Raw genomic sequence first — 19737 nt, forward strand, 5'->3', positions numbered from 1 at the left:
TTGGCTGGTTTAGCTTCTGGTGGAGTAATTTCTATAAAGACAGTGAAAGTAGTATCAGAAGCATACCTTTGCATTCCAATCAGCTGTTTCTTTGCCCCCCACCACTAGCACTGTGATAGTTAAATGCCAACTATCGCTTTTAACTTTCAACATCAGTCCAGTGAAAATAACCTTAAAGGAACAGTGTGCCTCAAATTGTATTGTAACTGGTAGAGCAATTGATGTTCTACCGAGATTCTACCAAGAATAATCTAGAACATGTGATATAAAAGGGGTTGAAAACATTTCTGAATGATTATAGAGTTAAGTATATATATGAAATTATCAAGTAGTCCATGGAACACAATGGATTCTGTGTTGTAGGGAGGTCGGATTTTTATCTACCCTGGTCCAAGTGTTCAATAACCAGATAATGTTCTACATTAACCCTGCAGATTCCAAGAACCAGGTCGATCCTGATCAAATCTACATTTACACTTGGACTATTTCTGAAGATGTTAGACCGACATCCTTGGACCCCAGGTGCCTAACAAGAGTATATCATAGTGCTGTGGATATCACCCGCGACATTGCTACAGGACTTTTTGGACCACTTTTAATCTGCAAGGGTCAATCGCTGGATGTCAGGAATTTACAGGTAAAGTAGCATTAACCATATACTAGCTGATCTACTGTGGCATTGCTCATGGTAAGTTGGAGGATCTGCTGTTTTATAAGAAGGGTTTTATATCAATATCAGGGCTACTGATTTACAGTGGCTGAACTGGGGTAGCAGTCCTGCCCACCAATATTGCACCAGGCTTGGAATGAGTTAACTGCTGGTCTGGGAGCCTAGTTCCCCAGTTACACCCCGTCTTATGCCGGTGTCTTTGATAGGGTGGGCAGAGGCTCTACGCCAAACATGGCCTCATGGAATCTGCCAAGGAAAGGTGGGTTCTGGCATATCCAGGCCCTGTCCTAATTCAAAGCTCTTCCACTGCATTCGGCCATGCTTTTGGGGCAAATGCATTAGAAGTGCCACAGATTTTTGGCCTCCTTATGTTTTTAAAGTGCTGCTGCTTAAGGGATAAAAGATTGGAATTTCCTCTGCCATAACATCCAATTTTGGAAAATAAAAGAAATTTGGACAGGTGAGGCTACTACAGCATCTCAGCTCTTACCACTACCAACCTGGCCTTCCCTCCTCCCCCCACTATGGGGAAATAGATTTCATAAGCCCAGACCACACCACTGCAAAAAAATATGATGGCAGGGCCCAAGTTTCTATATGTCACTCGGCTCACGGAGAGCTTGATCAAAGTTTCTAACAAAATGCTCTTCAGGCTCCCTGCCCCTGTAACAGTACCTCCTTCTCCTCCTCCTCCTTTTACTGCAGCAAGTGTCACACTGGTGTCTTTTTCCTAACTCGCAGCAGCGGGCTCCTTCTTGGTAGTGAGGAGCCCACCTTGCATATGCAATATGAGCCCTCACCTAGGAAAATGAGTCAGAGTCACAGAGGGGTCAGGTTGGCAGGCAGAAGTCTCGCTTTGATCCTCCTCCAGCAATGAACCCGCCCCAAAGGAAAATCCAGCCAAAATTGTGATATTGGAATCTCTGAAAATCTTCTGGCATTTCTTTCTATCTGATTTAGATAAGAGTGGATCAAGAGCAACACATTATATTTGCAGCGATTGATGAGAACCAAAGCTGGTATATTGATGGGAACATTCAGAAATTTTGCCTGGATCCTTCCAGTGTTGACCCCGCAGACCCTGAATTTTACGAATCAAACATCATGTACAGTGAGTACAGTTGCATTGGTTATCATTCCTCCTCAGATCAACAGGTTATTTAAAAATCATAGGTAATTAGAACTGTAACTGGTTTCAGGTTCCAAAAAGTCCTAGGAGTCTTAGTAGAATCGACACTCAACATGTCCAACCAATGCAAAGCAATTATCAACAAAGCCAATAAAACATTGAACTATATAGCCTAAACAGCCACTCCTACCTATTTAAAGGCGGCACCTAAAATTTTCAACCCCCTTCACCCCAGTGCAGTACTTCCATGTTACACCGGAGTTGCATTCAGCCAATTTCAGTGGATATGCAAATGAGCTGACCCTAGACCCTGTGTTTTCTGGAGCGGATTGGCAGGTGGAAGGCTCATCCTTACAACACATTATTGGGGCAACTGGTCCCAATGAATTTCCGTGCTCTGGTTTCCTGGGGTTGTGCAATTCTGGAGCACCCTCAGGATAATTGAAATCACTCCCCCTGCTGTTTGAAATCAAACTATTCTGGGGCGCTCATCGTAATTGATGCAATTGGAGTTTTTTAAAATATCAGAAATTCCTGGCAAGATCATTATCATCTTCTATAATGAACAACCCCCTCTCTACACTTTGCTTCCCTTCAAGGGGAGGAAAAGCATAAAAAAAACAAAGAAAGCGATAATTTCAGGTCTCAGAGTTTATTTTTAAAATGGCGAGGAAGTTACAATGGCACATTTGTGACCAGGTGTCAGTGGCAGAATATATAATTTTTTTTGTTGTTGTTGGCACCCGGTATCCACGTCAGCATCAACACTCCCAGGTCAGGTATAGATAGCATGAGCCATGGACATTAAAGCTATTTCTATCTTGACATCATCAATGTACCGTAATTCCAACCTGTGAAGACCACCTTTTGAATGGACCAGTATAGGTTTTCCCCTCCACTGATCTTGTGTCTGACTAACTTATTTCACTTAGGACCCAAAGGGCTGTTAAGAAGAGAATTCAGAGAAATAAGACCCTTATGCATTCATTCTGGGATGGGTTCAAATCCAAGATCCAGAGATGAAAAAAGAGTGCGGCAACCCACTAAACCATCCCAGTCCCATAAGGACTGAGCAATTTAAGCTAATACGTTTCTAGCTACCAACTGTCTTTTCATAAACTGTAATCATAACCACATTTTAACCTTTGCATTTATATTCTACTGTATACAAATTAATATTTAAACCACTCTGGATGTTTTCAGCAATAAACGGCCTTGTGTACGAAACCAAGGAAGTTTTGCCATTATGTGAAGGAGACGTCACATACTGGCATGTTTCAAGCATTGGTGCCCAAGATCGCATTCAGTCAGTTCACTTCTTTGGGCACACCTTCAAACACAAAAAAACAAATGAGGATGTGATACACCTCTTCCCTCTAATCGGTGAAACTCTAGCCATGGAGATGGACAGTTTGGGTGAGTGTCTTCATTTGTGCTGTTTTCTGTACAGACTGTTTATTTTACCAGATCATTTACAAATCTGCATAATTGAAAAATTGGCAACCAAGTTGTTCTGGCCCCTATGACTACAGAGTTGTTCATTATGTTTAACATTAAAACAGCATCACTCCTCAACCTATCTTTTTTGTTTGTTTCAGAAGAAGTTATGAAAACAAAAAGTTCCTTTTTTAAAAAAAAATGAAGACTTGTTTAGTGTGCATAAGTTTAGAAAATATATGAAGACTTATTTTGAGTGCATAAGTTTTTCTGAAAACATATAAATCTAATCTCTGCTTTTGCATTCCTGTCTTAATTGAATGCAAGAAAGTGCAACTTATTGAGTCACCCTATAATGTATAATATACTTGGGTCTATTTTTTCGTCTTCAATAATTTTATCCAAAAATTTGGAGTGATTAAAAAGAGCTTTAATGTCAATAGATAATGCTAATACACTATTTAGCCATGCTTAGTGTTGCTCTGAGGATTGCTCCTATCCAAAATGGATTAACCAACATTAGTGAAAAGGACTTTTTTTTTACCGGATGAGACCTTATTACATGCCATTAACAATACTGCTCCATACAGCAGCTGTACAGTCCATGTTGTATTCCAGGTCAGACTTGGCATTAGATAAATTAACAGTAGTGTCATGGGTGAATAATACACAGGGGTTTTTTTGTCGATAAGCATGAATGCAGTAGCTACTGGTGATTATACAGTAGTGAAGTAGCAGGAGGAGAGGAGAGACCAGACTGAGTGCAAAGGTTATCACAAACACGAGAAACAACTTGTATTTATATAGTAACTTTCAGGGCCTCAGGACATCCCAAAGCACTTTAAAACCAATAGATTACATGTGAAATGCAGTCACCATTGTGATATAGGCATGCACAGCAGCTGATTTGCATACAACAGTGTTCCACAGACAGTAAGTGAATGAATAATGAATGGCCAGATAATGGGGATGGGGTTTTCCTGATCGTCCACCGTAACGTTGGTGGACGATCCACGGAAACCCTGGAGAAATGGCGCAAATCGGATCTATGATTCTGCCGAATGATCAGGAGAACCTCTGCAAAAATTCAATCCCAATGCGCTTTTGGTTGAGGGAGAAATATTGGCCAGGTTAGAGGGAGAGTTTTCTGCTCCTCAAATAGTCCCATGGGATCTTTTACATTCACCTGAGGATGGAGATCTCTGTTTAACATCTCATCCAAAAGATGGCCCCTCCAACAATGCAGAATTACCTCAGTACTACAGTGAAGTGTCACCCAAGATTATGTTGTTAAGTCTGCAGTAGGGCTTGAACCTACAATCTTCTGACATAGAGGCAAGAGAGCCATCAGCTGAGTCATGCTGACACCTAAAGACTACCATAGCAATGGGTCGAGGCTACAAGAACAATTTGCATTTATATAGTACCTTTAATGTAGAAAAATGTATTACGGCACTTTGCAGAGGGATTTTTTTGAAAAAAGACCAAGCCATCTTGGGAGAGTTAGACAAAGTGACCGAATGCTTGGTTAAAAATGTGGGTTTTAAGAAGGATTTTAAGTGTGGGATGAGAAGTAAAGACAGAGAGGTTTAGCAAGAAAAGTCCATAGAGGCTGAGATAGCTGAAGGCTGTGCACCAATGTTGGGGTGAAAGGAAGGCCAGAATTAGAGGACCAAAGGATGCAAGAGGAGATGTAAGGCTGAAGGAGGTTGAGAAGATAGATTGGGGCAAATTCATTGCGGGATTTGAAGTTGAGGATAAGAGATTTAAACTCATAGTTTTGGGGGACATGGACCCAGTGTAGATCAGCAAATATGGAAGTGATGGGTGCTTAGTGCAGGACAGGAAATGGCCAGCTGAAGCCTGCAAGGACTTTGAAGTATTCAAGTTCAGAGGTAACAAAAGCATGGGTAAAGGTTTCAGCAGCAGTAGGGGTGAGCTAGAGCCAGAGTTGGAAGTAAGCACAGTCCCCACCACTTAAAATGGGCGGTCGCATATATCAGCCAAAAAGTGATAACTATTACCCATTTGCATTAAGTTGCCGATAATAGCTTCTTAAGTGCACTGTTTATTTTGTGCTTACTAGTTCACACCTCGTTAAGGTGAACTGAATGTAATAAAGGAGCCTTATTGAGGTAAACTTCACTTCCTGTAGGCTTCCATTTCTTTTGAAATAGTCTGAATATGAGCCTGTACTTAAGCAAATTCACAGTGCGAAGCACAGAATCATAGAATGGTTACAGCACAGAAGGAGCCCCTTCAGCCCATCGAGCCCATGCTGGCTCTTTGGATAAGCACACAGTTAGTCCCATTCCTCTGATCTATCCCCTTGGCCCTGCAAATTTTTTCCCTTCAAGTACTTAACCAATTCCTTTTTGAAAGCCACAATTGAATCCGTTTCCACCACCATTCCAGATCATAACTATTCGCTGCGTAATAAAGTTTTTCCTCATGCGAGGCCGGCATTTATTGCCCATCCCTAATTGCCCTTGAGAAGGTGGTGGTGAGCCGCCTTCTTGAACCGCTGCAGTCCGTGTGGTGACGGTTCTCCCACAGTGCTGTTAGGAAGGGAGTTTCAGGATTTTAACCCAGCGACAATGAAGAAACGGCGATATATTTCCAAGTCGGGATGGTGTGTGACTTGGAGGGGAATGTGCAGGTGGTGTTGTTCCCATGTGCCTGCTGCTCTTGTCCTTCTAGGTGGTAGAGTTCGCGGGTTTGGGAGGTGCTGTCGAAGAAGCCTTGGCGAGTTGCTGCAGTGCATCCTGTGGATGGTACACACTGCAGCCACTGTGCGCCGGTGGTGTAGGGAGTGAATGTTTAGGGTGGTGGATGAGGTGCCAATCAAGCGGGCCGCTTTATCTTGGATGGTGTCGAGCTTCTTGTGTGTTATTGGAGCTGCACTCATCCAGGCAAGTGGAGAGTATTCCATCACACTCCTGACTTGTGCCTTGTAGATGGTGGAAAGGCTTTGGGGAGTCAGGAGGTGAGTCATTCGCCGCAGAACACCCAGCCTCTGACCTGATCTTGTAGCCACAGTATTTATATGGCTGGTCCAGTTAAGTTTCTGGTCACTGGTGACTCCCAGGATGTTGATGGTGGGGGATTCGGCGATGGAAATGCCATTGAATGTCAAGGGGAGGTGGTTAGACTCTCTCTTGTTGGAGATGGTCATTGCCTGGCACTTATCTGGCGTGAATGTTACTTGCCACTTATCAGCCCAAGCCTGGATGTTGTCCAGGTCTTGCTGCATGCGGGCTCGGACTGCTTCATTATTTGAGGGGTTGCGAATGGAACTGAACACTGTGCAATCATCAGCGAACATCCCCATTTCTGACCTTATGATGGAGGGAAGGTCATTGATGAAGCAGCTGAAGATGGTTGGGCCTAGGACACTGCCCTGAGGAACTCCTGCAGCAATGCCCAGGGGCTGAGATGATTGGCCTCCAACAACCACTGCCATCTTCCTTTGTGCTAGATATGACTCCAGCCACTGGAGAGTTTTCCCCCTGATTCCCACTGACTTCAATTTTACTAGGGCTCCTTGGTGCCACACTCGGTCAAATGCTGCCTTGATGTCAAGGGCAGTCACTCTCATCTCACCTCTGGAATTCAGCTTTTTTGTCCATGTTTGGACCAAGGCTGTAATGAGGTCTGGAGCCGAGTGGTCCTGGCGGAACCCAAACTGAGCATCGGTGAGCAGGTTATTGGCGAGTAAGTGCTGCTTGATAGCACTGTCGACGACACCTTCCATCACTTTGCTGATGATTGAGAGTAGACTGATAGGGCGTTAATTGGCCGGATTGGATTTGTCCTGCTTTTTGTGGACAGGACATACCTGGGCAATTTTCCACATTGTCAGGTAGATGCCAGTGTTGTAGCTGTACTGGAACAGCTTGGCTAGAGGGGCAGCTAGTTCTGGAGCACAAGTCTTCAGCACTACAGCTGGGATGTTGTCGGGGCCCATAGCCTGTCAAAATGTATCACTTCGCACTACTCTGCCTGTCTATGTCCTGTTGAAGTCTATTAATATCCTCCTCACTGAATATTACACTTCCAAGTTTTCACTTCCAAGTTTTGTGTCATCTGCAAATTTTGAAATTGTGTCCTGTGTACCCAAGTCCATGTCATTAATATATATATCAAAAAAAGCAGTGGTCCTAGTACCGACCCCTGGGGAACACACTTGTACACCTTCCTCCAGTCCGAAAAACAACCGTTCACCACTACTACCTGTTTCCTGTCACTTAGCCAATTTTGTATCCATGCTGCCACTGCCCCTTTTATTCCATGGGCATCAACTTTTATGACAAGCCTATTATATGGCACTTTATCAAACGCCTTTTGAAAGTCCATCTACACAACATCAACCACATTGCCATCATCAACCCTCTCTGTTACCTCATCAAAAAACTCAATCAAGTTAGTTAAACACGATTTGCCTTTAACAAATCCAGGCTGGCTTTCCTTTATTAATCCACACTTGTCCAAGTGACTATTAATTTTGACTCGAATTATCATTTCTAAAAGCTTCCTCACCACTGAGGTTAAACTGACTGGCCTGTAGTTGCCAGGTTTATCCTTACACACTTTTTTGAACAAGGATGCAACATTTGCAATTCTCCAGTCCTCTGGCACCTCCCCCGTATCTAAGGATGTTTGGAGATTATGGCCAGCACCTCTGCAATTTCCAGCCTTACTTCCCTCAGCAACCTAGGATGCATCCCATCCGGACTGGGTGACTTATCTACTTTAAGTACAGCCAGCCTTTCTAGTACCTCCTCTTTATCAATTTTTAGCCCTTCCAGTATCTCAACTACCTCCTCTTTTATTGTAACTTTGGCAGCATCTTCCTTGGTAAAGACAAATGCAAAATACTCATTTAGTACCTCAGCCATGCCCTCCACCTCCATGCGCAGATCTCCTTTTTGGTCCCTAATCGGTCCCATCCCTCCTTTTACCACCTGTTTACTATTTACGTGCCTATAGAAGTCTTTTGGATTCCCTTTTATGTTGGCCACCAGTTTATTCTCATACTCTCCCTTTGCCCCTCTTATTTCTTTTTACACTTTCCCTCTGAATTTTCTATATCCAGCCTGGTTCTCACTTGTATTATCAACCTGACATCTGTCATACACCCCTTTTATTGCTTCATCTTACTCTCTATCTCTTTCATCATCCAGGGAGCCCTGGCTTTAGTTGCCCTACCTTTCCCTCTCATGGTAATGTACCTAGACTGTACCTGAACCATCTCCTCTTTAAAGGCCGCCCATTGTTAATTACAGTTTTGCCTGCCAATCTTTGATTTCAGTTTACCCGGGTGAGATCCGTTCTCAACCCACTGAAATTGGCCCTCCTCCAATTAAGTATTTTTACTCTAGATTGCTCCTTCTCCTTTTCCATATCTAATCTAAACCTTATGATACTATGATCACTGTTCCCTAAATGTTCCCACAGTGACATTTGCTCCACTTGCCCCACTTCTTTCCCCAGAACTAGATCCAGCGCTGTTTCCTTCCTGGTTGGGCTGGATACACACTGAGCTTAAATTGGGCTGTGTAGCGCCCGTTGTTTCGGCCTTCCGAACATGCAAGTTGGTGTCTTGGCTGCGCATGCACATTTCCAGCGTGATGTGCACCGGACGCCATCTTAGTATAGATATTAGCGCATGCGCAAATACCGAATGCCGGAAGCATGTAAAGTAAGGAGAAAATGGATACAATCAGTGCGCAATGCTGATTTAAAGTGATAAGTTCCAAAATGGTGTCTAACGCTCAACTCAACAGTCTTAACCACGATCATCTGAATGTGTCTTAGAGTGCCTGGAGGACCCCCACTAGCGTTATTTAAAGAAACCATGCAGGATTTACAGGTTAGTGGCTGGATTATTGCTTCTGGCTGCTGATACATTTGTACCTGTTTCTGGAGGTCTCCTATAATTGAATACGAGGACTAGGGGACATAGCCTAACATTTAGAGCCAGAACATGCAGAAGTGAAGTTAGGAAATGCTTCTACACGCAAAGGGTGGGAGAAGTTTGGAATGCTCTTCTGCAAATGGCAGCTGATGCTAGCTCAATTGTGATTTCTAAATCTGAGATTAATAGATTTCTGTGAACTAAGGGTATTAAGGGATATGGGGCTAAGGTGGGTATATGGAGTTAGGTCACAGGACCACCATGATCTCAATGAATGGCGGAACAGGCTCGAGGGGCTTAATGCCACTGCCACTTGCTGCCTCCTGTTATGCGCCGCCTTCTCCTGCAAGAAAGCGGGACATGTGTCTGGGTGATGTGCCTTTCATGGTTGAATAGCTGCCAGTGTGTGTGTGGCCTGTGAGTTGTGGGTGGGTGGCTTGCAACAGTGGTAATGTGTAAGGGTGAGAGGAAGCATTTGATTGGCAGAGTTGAGTACTGATGGAAAGAGTTTATTAGTATATGGGTGATGGGGGGTGTAGTGCTTGGAGCAGTGGATGCGGCTAGTGGTGCAGTAGGTAGGAGACGCCACTTGACAGTTGACCTCACTCACCTTGACCACTCGTGTCAAAGCAATGAACTTCTTCCTGCACTGCATCCATGTTCATGATACAGTGCACCTGGCATTGACTTCATCTCCCACTGCCTTTTGGGCATATGTCTGGAGGGTCTCTTGCCCCCGACCCCCTGCAGATATAGGATGTCCCTCCTTCTGTCCACCTCTTGCACCAAGGCCTCTAGTGAATCAGCAGAGAACCTTGGTGCACGCTCTCTCGCAGGCCTGGTACAAACTCAGATTGGCAGATTGGTGAGGTCTGGCATGCAGATTGGAGGATGTGGGATTTAGTAGTGTGTAACCATAGAGACGGGACCAGCATCTGTGTTTTACGTGTGCGACGTCTGATCTCCGTTCAGACTCCATGCAGACAGCAGACTGTTATGTTTAGCAAATAACAGATACTGGCTACCTATCAGAGATTTTAAGAGACATCCTCCCATTAAGAGATTGGGGCTCCCCTGCTGGTGAAAAGTGTGAATTGCATTGAATCCTCGTGTTAACACTGATTTTCAATGCTGCGTGCAGTTAAGTCCTCAGGCCTGAAGAAAGTCTCGTCCAGCCTGCGCAGGGGCCGTTGGGGCGTGTTAATGGTGGATCACGCTACCTACGACCAATAATTGGCCTGATCGAATTTTCCCCCCATTGTTCCAGAAAGTTCTCTTGAACACATTTCAGGAATTCCTCCCCCTCTTTGCCCTTTACACTGTTACTATCCCAGTCTATATTGGGATAATTGAAGTCCCCCATTATCACTACTCTATAGTTCTTGCACCTCTCTGTAATTTCCCTGCCAATTTGCTCCTCGATATCCTTCCCACTAGTTGGTGGCCTATAGAATACATCCAGTAGTATAATGGCACCTCTATTGTTTCTTAACTCTAACCAAATAGATTCTGTCCTTGACCTCTCAAGGACATTCTCTCTCTCCAGCACTGTAATATTCTCCTCAATCAATACTGCAACACCACCCCGCCCCTCCTTTTTTTCCTTCCCTATCTTTCATACCTGGGCAGCTTTCCCACGGCTTCCGATTCACGCCTGGTGAAACCAGACGTGAAGGGCCGGATCAGGCAAAAATAAACAAAATAAATTAAATAAAAACCCATTGCACAAGGTTAAAAAACAAAATAAACCTACCTTTTCCACCCTGCTCCGATGTCCGATGTCTCCCTCTCCGATGTCCCTCTCCCCACCCCGATCTCCCTCTCCGATCTTCCCCTCTCCCCCCCCAATCTTTCCCTCTCCCCCCCGATCTTCCCCTCTCCCCCCCGATCTTCTCTTCTCCCCCCCGATCTTTCTCTTTCCCCCCGATCTTCCACTCTTCCCCCCATCCCCCCCGATCTTCAGCGTCTTCCACTCTCTGTTCCAGTGCCGGATGAAGTATCGCTCTCTCTCTCTCTCTTCCCCCACCCCCCCCCCCCCCCCCCCCTCGTGTTGCAGCTCCTGTAGGCAGCCAGCCTGTGAATTAAGCTGGCTGCTGGGCACGAAACCCAGAAACAACTTTAATCACCATCAATTACATCACGATCGCGTCGGAAAAGGTACATTTTTTTTTACTCGGGTTTGCCACGCGCACCTTCACCCCCCACCCCCTGCTGCCAACCCACCACCATTTCAAAATTGAACCCCTGGTCTCCAGGAATATTTAGTACCCAATCCTGCCCTTTTTCGACCCAGGTCTATTATTCCCATGTGGCTATTTGCACCTGCAGCTCACCAACCTTATTTACCACGCTTCTTGTGTTTACACACATGCACTGTAAACCTATCTTAGATCTTCTCGTATTCTCTCTTAGTCTGATCCTACCTAATACTGTATTATTTCTTACTGTCGCTCCCAACCCTTTGTGCACCTCATTTCTTCTTTCCATTGCTTCATCCTGGTGCCCACCTCCCTGCCAAATTAGTTTAAACCCTCCCCCACAGCACTAGTGAACCTCCCCGCGAAGACATGGAGAAGCACTTAGAGGCATTCCAATAATGTGACAAGGCGCTATATAAATGCAGAGATCTCTCTTCTTTCTTTAGATCTATTTAAGCCAAATTAAATTTGGGTTTTAATGAAGTGAAGTCGATGCACAAACAGAAACTTCAGTGCTGCAGCCCTAGAAAATATCAACTGACTTTCTTGTACTTATCAGCAGGTCCAAGGCGGGTTAAGAATTGACATTAAGAAATGCCTTACCAAACAGTACTGGAATTGAACTCGCATAAATAATCTTAATTCAAAGGGAATGTACGGGGCAAATGTTTTTTTTTAAAAGTAGATGTGAATAAAAAGGAGTATAATACCAGTAGAAAGCACTGATAGACTACTTACCCATATTTAGTGCTGCTCTGATGATTGTCCCTGTCCAAAAATGGATGCAATTCAAATTAGGTAGTTTGATCACAAAGCCTGTCCTCTTCTTCCTGTCCACCGTAACATATGTTGTCAACAAAAGAAAATTAGAATCTGTCAAAAATGAAAAAATAAACTTCCTCCCTTCTCTTTGGACTCCAATTTTATAGGCTAGCACAGGAGATTAACACACATCACGATTGAGATAAACAATTTAAGCTTTCCTTTCCTATCTTATGCCATCATAATGACAACTGTTTATATAGCGCCTTGTATATAGAAAACATCGCAAGGCACTTTACAGAGAGGAGAAACAAAAATAAAAGAAGTAAGTACCAGTAACACATCTAGCCTACATTTCAATCCATATAGGGTACCGTGCTTCGTTGCTGCTACCACAATACAGTACTTTTTTTTTACTGTTATTGTGATACTGTACATTGTTTTACTGCCATCATCTTATTACTGTTACTGTGATAAGGTACTTTGGTTTGCTGCTGTTCCTGTGATATGGTGTTTTGTTTTGTAGGTGAATGGCTTCTCGGAACTTTAAGTTCACAGCAGAAGACCTATGGTATGAGGATAAAAATTAAAGTTTATCGGTGTGACGATGAAACGGTTGCACACCCATTAGTTATCTATAAGATTGAATATAATACAGACAAAGTGTTGGTGGAGGTAAGTGAGGAAGCCAGTGAGGAAGAAATTGATGAAGAGACACTTGCTATTCTAAAAGAACTTGGATTGCGATCGTTCAAAAAGCCACAGGAAATGGGAGAGAAAGAAGATATTCTCCAATTTGTTGAAGGTGGATCTGGTGGTTCGGGAGAGCTCAAAACTGATATAACTGAGGAGCAAGGTCCGTTAACTGGAAGCCATTTGCATTCAAATGTAAATGGAACTCAGGATAAAACATCTATCGAGCCAAGCAATCTGATCAGTTTACTGAGGGAAAATATAACAGATGTCTTAAAGTATGATATATCTGAAGACAAACTTGAACAATCTGAGAAATTAAGTGAAATTACGTCTAAAGAGCCATCAAAAGAAGAAGCACTCATTGAGATGACACAAATAGCTGAAAGGTCATTATCTGATTCATATGTGCTGAATTTCACATCCACAAATATGCTAGATATGATGGAGGGAGATATTAACATGGAGCTTTTTGGAGAAGACTATAAAACAAAGAATGACAATAGTGTACTTGAAGATGCTGCACTAAGGACTGCTGCCAAAAATACCAATTTCCTACTTAATGTGAATGATACAGATGTTCTAGTGAATCTCACTGTGAAGAACAAGAGGAGTTTCACAGAGATTCCTGTATTAGCATTAAAGCAAAGTGATAATTTTCAAATAACTGCAGAGAACATCAGTTATGCCAACATTACTGATGGCAAAAGAGAAGAGGAATCTGATTTAGTCCCACAAGAAAATAGCACAGAAATAATTAGTCAAGATGACAAAGCGGAAGATTTCAACACACGAGAGGATGAAGAAGTTGTAGAAAGGCATACTGGCAGTGGAATGGATGACAGAGAGGAAACCAACTCAGGAAAAGGAAATGTGGTCAGAACAGAAAGAGGTGTGGAGTTCGGTTTGATTGATGAATCACTGTTACTTGCACAGAATCACACAATTGAGCCTGAACACAGCTCTAACTTCACCCAACAGGCAAATACCATCCAACATTGTGTGGATGAAGGCTGTGCCTTGCATGAGATGACAAATATTTTTAATGAAACAATTACAGTATTAAATGATACAGGCACAAAAACAAAACATCCAGCTACTTCATCAAGACAGAGTGCAGCGGCCTCTTCACAAACAATTAACTTTTCAGTCGGTTATGAAGAAAATCAAACTAACTCCAGTACATATGATAACAGCACAAATAAAGGGCAACTGACAGTTGATAGTGAGAAGAGCAATTCATTCAATCAAGTGTCTGGTGAGGTATTGGAACATTTCACTAATACCTCAGAAGAACCAAGTATGGAGAGCAGTGAAGATCCTGAAAAGGTCTTCATTTACTTAAAGAAGCATTTAACAGGTAGCCACAGAGTTCGATTTCAGGGAGCACCATTAAAACCTGAAGGACATCATTTGACCTACCAAGTGGAGGAAAAGGGCATTAGCGTTTCACAGTTAAAAAATTTGAAAAGATACATAAAGGTCACAATACAAAACAATTCTACCAAGCAATTCAAAACTGCGGAAAATGCCAGAAGGAGAGCTGCAGCTAAAATGATGCTGAAGCACAGAAAAAAATTGAAGGAACAAATGTCACCTAGAGGATTCAAGCCTGGTTTTAAACAAAGAGTGCACATTCCTTTAGGTAAAAAACATATGTCACCAAGAGGATTTAGACCTCAACCTGATTATTCTTTAATGTATCAAGATGACATCTCAAGCAGTATTATAGTCGGAGTTCCAAAACGTAATAACGGAGTCACTCTTGATTATGATGAATATATCGCAAATCTGGAGGTAAGCCCTCCTGGGGCCACTAGAAATCAGGATGAAGAGAAGACAGATTTAGATTCTGTAAACCCTTATACCCATGACAGCCGAACTCATTCAGACATGTCCCGGGATCCAGAAATGATCGTCGAACATTACTTACGCAGCAACCGTGGGAATGTGAGACGTTACTTTATTGCTGCAGAGGAAATCTTTTGGGATTATTCCAGAAATACAATGCAAGTATAACATTTTCCACCATTTCCAATTTTCTTTTAAGGTATTTTCTTCCCTTTATCTTTTTTCTTTTCCTCATGTTGTGTATTGTCCCTGGCTAAGGGGGCAAGTGGACATCCTACTCCCAGGACACTCTGAAGTTGCCGTGAACCAACTGCAGTGAAGTATGCCAGAGTGACCAGGATTTATCTCCCTTTTATTTCCACTCCCTTCCTTGGGAGAATCGCTTATCCAATAGTTGGCATCTCAGTGTCATGGCTGAGGTTGGGGATTCAGTATGTGAAGGGATTTTAGACACTGCAGATCAATAAGATAAACTGCAGTGGTAATAATGACTTCTCCCTATTTTCAGATTAAAATACTAAAATGACTAACATTGTTTTGCTGATATTAGTTCAAAAATGCAGCTACCGTTGGCAGCAAGAAAAGGGTAAGATGGAAACCATGTAGAAATCAAGCAACTGCCTTATTCTCAGGATACCATAATAGTGCAATAATGTTAAATGTCAAAGTATAAAACATAGTGTAATTTGTTTAACCAATCAGGTGTAGCAAAGATATTATCATGTTCTGCCATAAGAAGTAATTTAAGTATAGACTTATATTTAAGTATTGTCCTAAAATGGCACAAGTGCTTTTTTTAGAGCAAATACAGTGCAAATGGTGTTCCATTCGTATATTACTGAGAAAGTATTGTTTTTGCTTTCTGAAATGGAACAAACTGCTCCAGCACCAAATAGTGTTCTGCAGTAATTTTGTAGTTCTTTGTTCTATTTTTTGTGTTGCCTTTGTTTGTCAGAATTAACAGCAGCGTTGTAACTTGGCCAAGCAATTGCCCTAAATAAAAAAGGTAGTACTATCATTTGGTGTAAATTCTTAGACTCGCATGCTACCTCATTAAGGTATTTAGGAATAAAAATCAAACTCTTAGCTCCTGAACAAAATCTCAAAACTAAACATTTTATAAACCCACCATTTTACAGTTTGGTCCATAGTCTTATACAAGGCTTTGTTTTCAGCCTACCAAACGCAACAAGAATGAGGAACAGAGCCTCTTCCTTCTATGAAAAGCAGTAGTCATATTGTGTATGGTGCAACTTACTCGTGTGCCTTATATGCAGAAAAGACCAAAATGTTAGTGGGGTGAATTGAGATGCTGTTGATGGATTGTATATCAGTGTATTTGCAAATTTTCTTCTCATTATCTTTGGTGGAACACAGTGTATGACAGTCTAGCCCAGTTTGATACTAATCTTTATATGTATATATGATATATAAACTGCCAGACTAATTGCAAAAATCTCATTAATATCAATATTTAGCAAAGAAAAAATTGTTACATGTATATAAAGGTATCTGTCCATGGTGTTCTGCCCTAGGGCAGGTCCTAACTCATGTCCCACCTTTAAGATCCTTGAGCCATTTACTAGAGGAAAGTTGCTACGGTGATTTCCCATCGTCTTCCTTATGGTTTTTATCTTCGGAGTGCCTTCTCCTTGATGGGCTGCAACTAAGGCTAAAGAGCCACAGCTACCTTTAAAATGGTGGTGGAGGGGGGGGGGGGTACTCCTGCACACATCAGACACAAGTATCCCTGCTCGATGTCAATCCTGTATTCTGAGCCAGTCTCTGCCTGCCGGGGCAGACTGAGGTGGGGCCTGAACCCAACCTTTCTGATTCAGAGACTTACCACTGAGCCAGTGGACATTCCGTCCAGACACGAGTACCCCGCTGGATGTCAACCCTGTATTTAGAGACCATATTGTAGTTGCCACACACTGGGGCTATCTGGAGTGGGGCTTGAACACTTCACCAGGTGGGAATGCTACCACTAAGCCAAAGGCTCACTCCATAAAAAGGTATAAAGGCCAGATAATCCTAAAATACCAAATCTTGTAATACATTGGCATTCAGCAAAGCTTTGTAATTAAAGTTCACTTATATAGTGTAAAGTCACTTATAAAGAATCTTGAAAGAAGAAGATTGCTGCCAATGATATATGCAGATAATTAGTCATGTCTGTGAGTCCAGCTTATATACAACTCCTGTATGTGTCCTGACCTATTGAATTTAATAGGATTAAATTCTACATATAACATCTTCCAAATGTGTTATCAGAGATAAAAGAAGTTTGGCAGAGCAAAGAAATACTCGGTATAAAAAAGTCATTTTTCGGAGATACACTGACGCATTCTTTACGAAACGTTATGATCATGGAGAAAGGGACGACCACTTGGGAATACTTGGACCTGTCATCAGAGCAGAAGTTAATGATGTCATCAAGGTATACTGTAATATTCAAATGATAGATTACATTATCTCATTGCAAGCATAATATATAATACTTTACTGCAAATTATGAGGTTGCAGCTTCCAAGATAATTTTAAACAGTGAATTATCCTTTTGTGTGTCAGTTTGACTTAATTAGTGGTACAGTACTACTGACTGTATCAGACGGTTGTGCGTTCAAGCTCACTCCAAGACTTTGGCACATAATCTAGCCTGACACCCCATGTATTACTGAGAAATTGGATGAGATGTTACATTTGCCCATTCAACATTAAGCATATGTCATTATCACTATTCAAAGAAGAGTAGGGAGTTCTGCACAATGTCATGTCCAACAGTCCTCCTTCAACTAACACAACTCATTTCACGCTGTGTATGTCTACATAATAGTTACTGCACATCAAAGTAAGTCATTATATACAACATGCTGAGAGATATAATGAGGTACTATATGCAAGCCTTTCTATTTTCTGTTTTGATTTCACTAATTCTTACATTCCTGTACATTGTATTCTTAACATTTCGAATGATCATCGTTCCAATGTCAGAATGGAGGCCATGTTCCCACACGTAGGAAATTGGAAGATGAATCAGCCTGGGCTGACCTCAGATGTCCCCTCGCAGCCATTTACTGAGTGGCATTGTCAATATCCTGAGACCAAGTGCAAAGAATAAAAATGTAAACATTGTTGAATGGTTCCTGGAAGTGATCATCCAGACATCTTCAGTGTGCCACCCTTGCTGCGTGCTTTAGGGAGCAGCAGCATTGATTTTGTAAACAAAGAGTCCATGTATTGATAATATTCTAAAACCTGTACTTATTCATCAGGTTATGTTCAAAAACTTTGCTTCGATACCGTACTCCATTCACGCGCATGGAGTGTCATTTGAGAAATCATCTGAAGGAGTGAGCTATGAAGATTTCTCCACTGATTGGTTTAAATCAGATGATGCTGTTCCCCCAAACAGCACCTACACTTATGTATGGAATGTGCCGCCTCGGTCTGCACCGAAAACCACCGATTCAGTCTGCAAGACCTGGGTCTATTATTCAAGCGTGGACTTTGTAAGTGTTTCACAATTGAAATGTCTGACAGAGGAGAATCTAATCATTTTAAACTATAAAATGAAATATTTTCACTTTGCAAATGTTTGAAGTATTGTTTCTTTCTTTACAGGAGAAGGATATTAACTCAGGTTTGATCGGGCCTCTGTTAATCTGTAAGAAAGGAACACTGAACTCCATTACTGAAACCCCCAACGATGCTCAGGAGTTCATTTTGCTCTTCAACACTTTTGATGAAACTAAAAGTTGGTACCTGAATGACAACAGTAAGGAGTCCAGTGAGATGAGCAAGGACAATTCAGATTTTATACAGCGCAATACATTTCATGGTATTCACTCCTTTTCCAGTATTAAAATACCTTTAACTTTAAAACCTTTTCAATAACCATAGAGGCACTACTGCCAATTTTACCAGTTCAGTAGCCAGAACGTCAGCAATGATAATGGACAACAAGCTTTGTTATTGAATGCTAAGTTTTATTTTTTGTTAAGCGCTTTTCTTCTATTTATTTCCCTTTTTATTTTCTTTCCCGTTAAACTATCCTCCTGTAACCAGAAAAGTGCATGAGTGGACGCCACTGTACCTAGCAATACCTGTCAACCTACACAACCACCTCCACCTCCACCTCTAGTAGCCATTGCGTTCAAGAGGTGAGACATTCCTTAAAGCACTTTTGTCCTACATTTGGATGATTTATTTTTGAGGGCGTAATACAGGCACTTTGAGGGCGGAATTCCTGCCCACAATAGGTTTGCCAACTCTGTTTGGACGTATTCCTAGAGTTTTCATCACATGACCTCTCACCTCCAATCACCGTGCCCAGTCAAACAGCCTTTCTCCCCATCTCCAATATTTTTATAACTAATAAACGGAAGTATTCAAACCAAATGAAAAATGCACAATTTATTTAATCCCCCTAAGAATTTTCTCCTGGGCTGCTTGCAGCAATGTCCAGGAGATTAACCTTTAATTCCTGGAGACTCCAGGACAATCCTGGAAGGTTGGTAACCCTAACCTACAACCAGAATCCAGTTTAATTCAAGTGGAATTAATTCCTTTCCCATTTAAATAGTAAAAATATTTATGGACAGTTTTGTGAAGGGATCACAACTTTCAAAACACCCAATAATATTTCAACAATTTTTTCTTAAAAGACTATTTTGCATTTGTAGCTATAAATGGATTTGTCGATGACTCATTAAGGGGTCTGGTGATATATGAGAACGTACTGGTGCGATGGTATTTGATTAACATGGGAAGCTCAGAGGACGTGCATTCTCTACATTTCCATGGTCAGACATTCATTGAAAGAAGGGACAACCAACATCGGCTGGGCATTTACAATTTGTATCCAGGTAAGGAAAAGGGGCGTGTGTTACTTCACTCTACTTTCAATAACACATTTAAACAGGTTCCTTAATGTTAAGAAAATCTAATTATTTCTGTGGTACACTTTTTTGGATTTCTATTATTTTTCCTCCATTGATTCTACTTATAGAAAATTATTAAACTGATATTAGATGTGAGAACAGAATTATTTCTACTGCACAATGTTCAAGGAATTGGC

At 42.0% G+C, this 19737-nt stretch overlaps 1 protein-coding gene across 1 annotated transcript in view; it reads left to right on the plus strand.

The window, feature by feature from the left end:
- Positions 1-19737, plus strand: part of f5 (coagulation factor V) — an 80325-nt gene that overhangs the window by 37394 nt on the left and 23194 nt on the right. The window contains exons 10-17 of the mRNA XM_067992911.1: positions 435-637; positions 1631-1781; positions 3003-3215; positions 12640-14815; positions 16932-17097; positions 17933-18169; positions 18282-18498; positions 19343-19525. Coding sequence (XP_067849012.1) covers positions 435-637; positions 1631-1781; positions 3003-3215; positions 12640-14815; positions 16932-17097; positions 17933-18169; positions 18282-18498; positions 19343-19525 — 3546 coding nt within the window. The remainder of the gene's footprint in view (positions 1-434; positions 638-1630; positions 1782-3002; positions 3216-12639; positions 14816-16931; positions 17098-17932; positions 18170-18281; positions 18499-19342; positions 19526-19737) is intronic.

This window comes from Heptranchias perlo, chromosome 11 (assembly GCF_035084215.1).
Source record: "Heptranchias perlo isolate sHepPer1 chromosome 11, sHepPer1.hap1, whole genome shotgun sequence".
Taxonomy (NCBI): Eukaryota; Metazoa; Chordata; class Chondrichthyes; order Hexanchiformes; family Hexanchidae; genus Heptranchias; species Heptranchias perlo.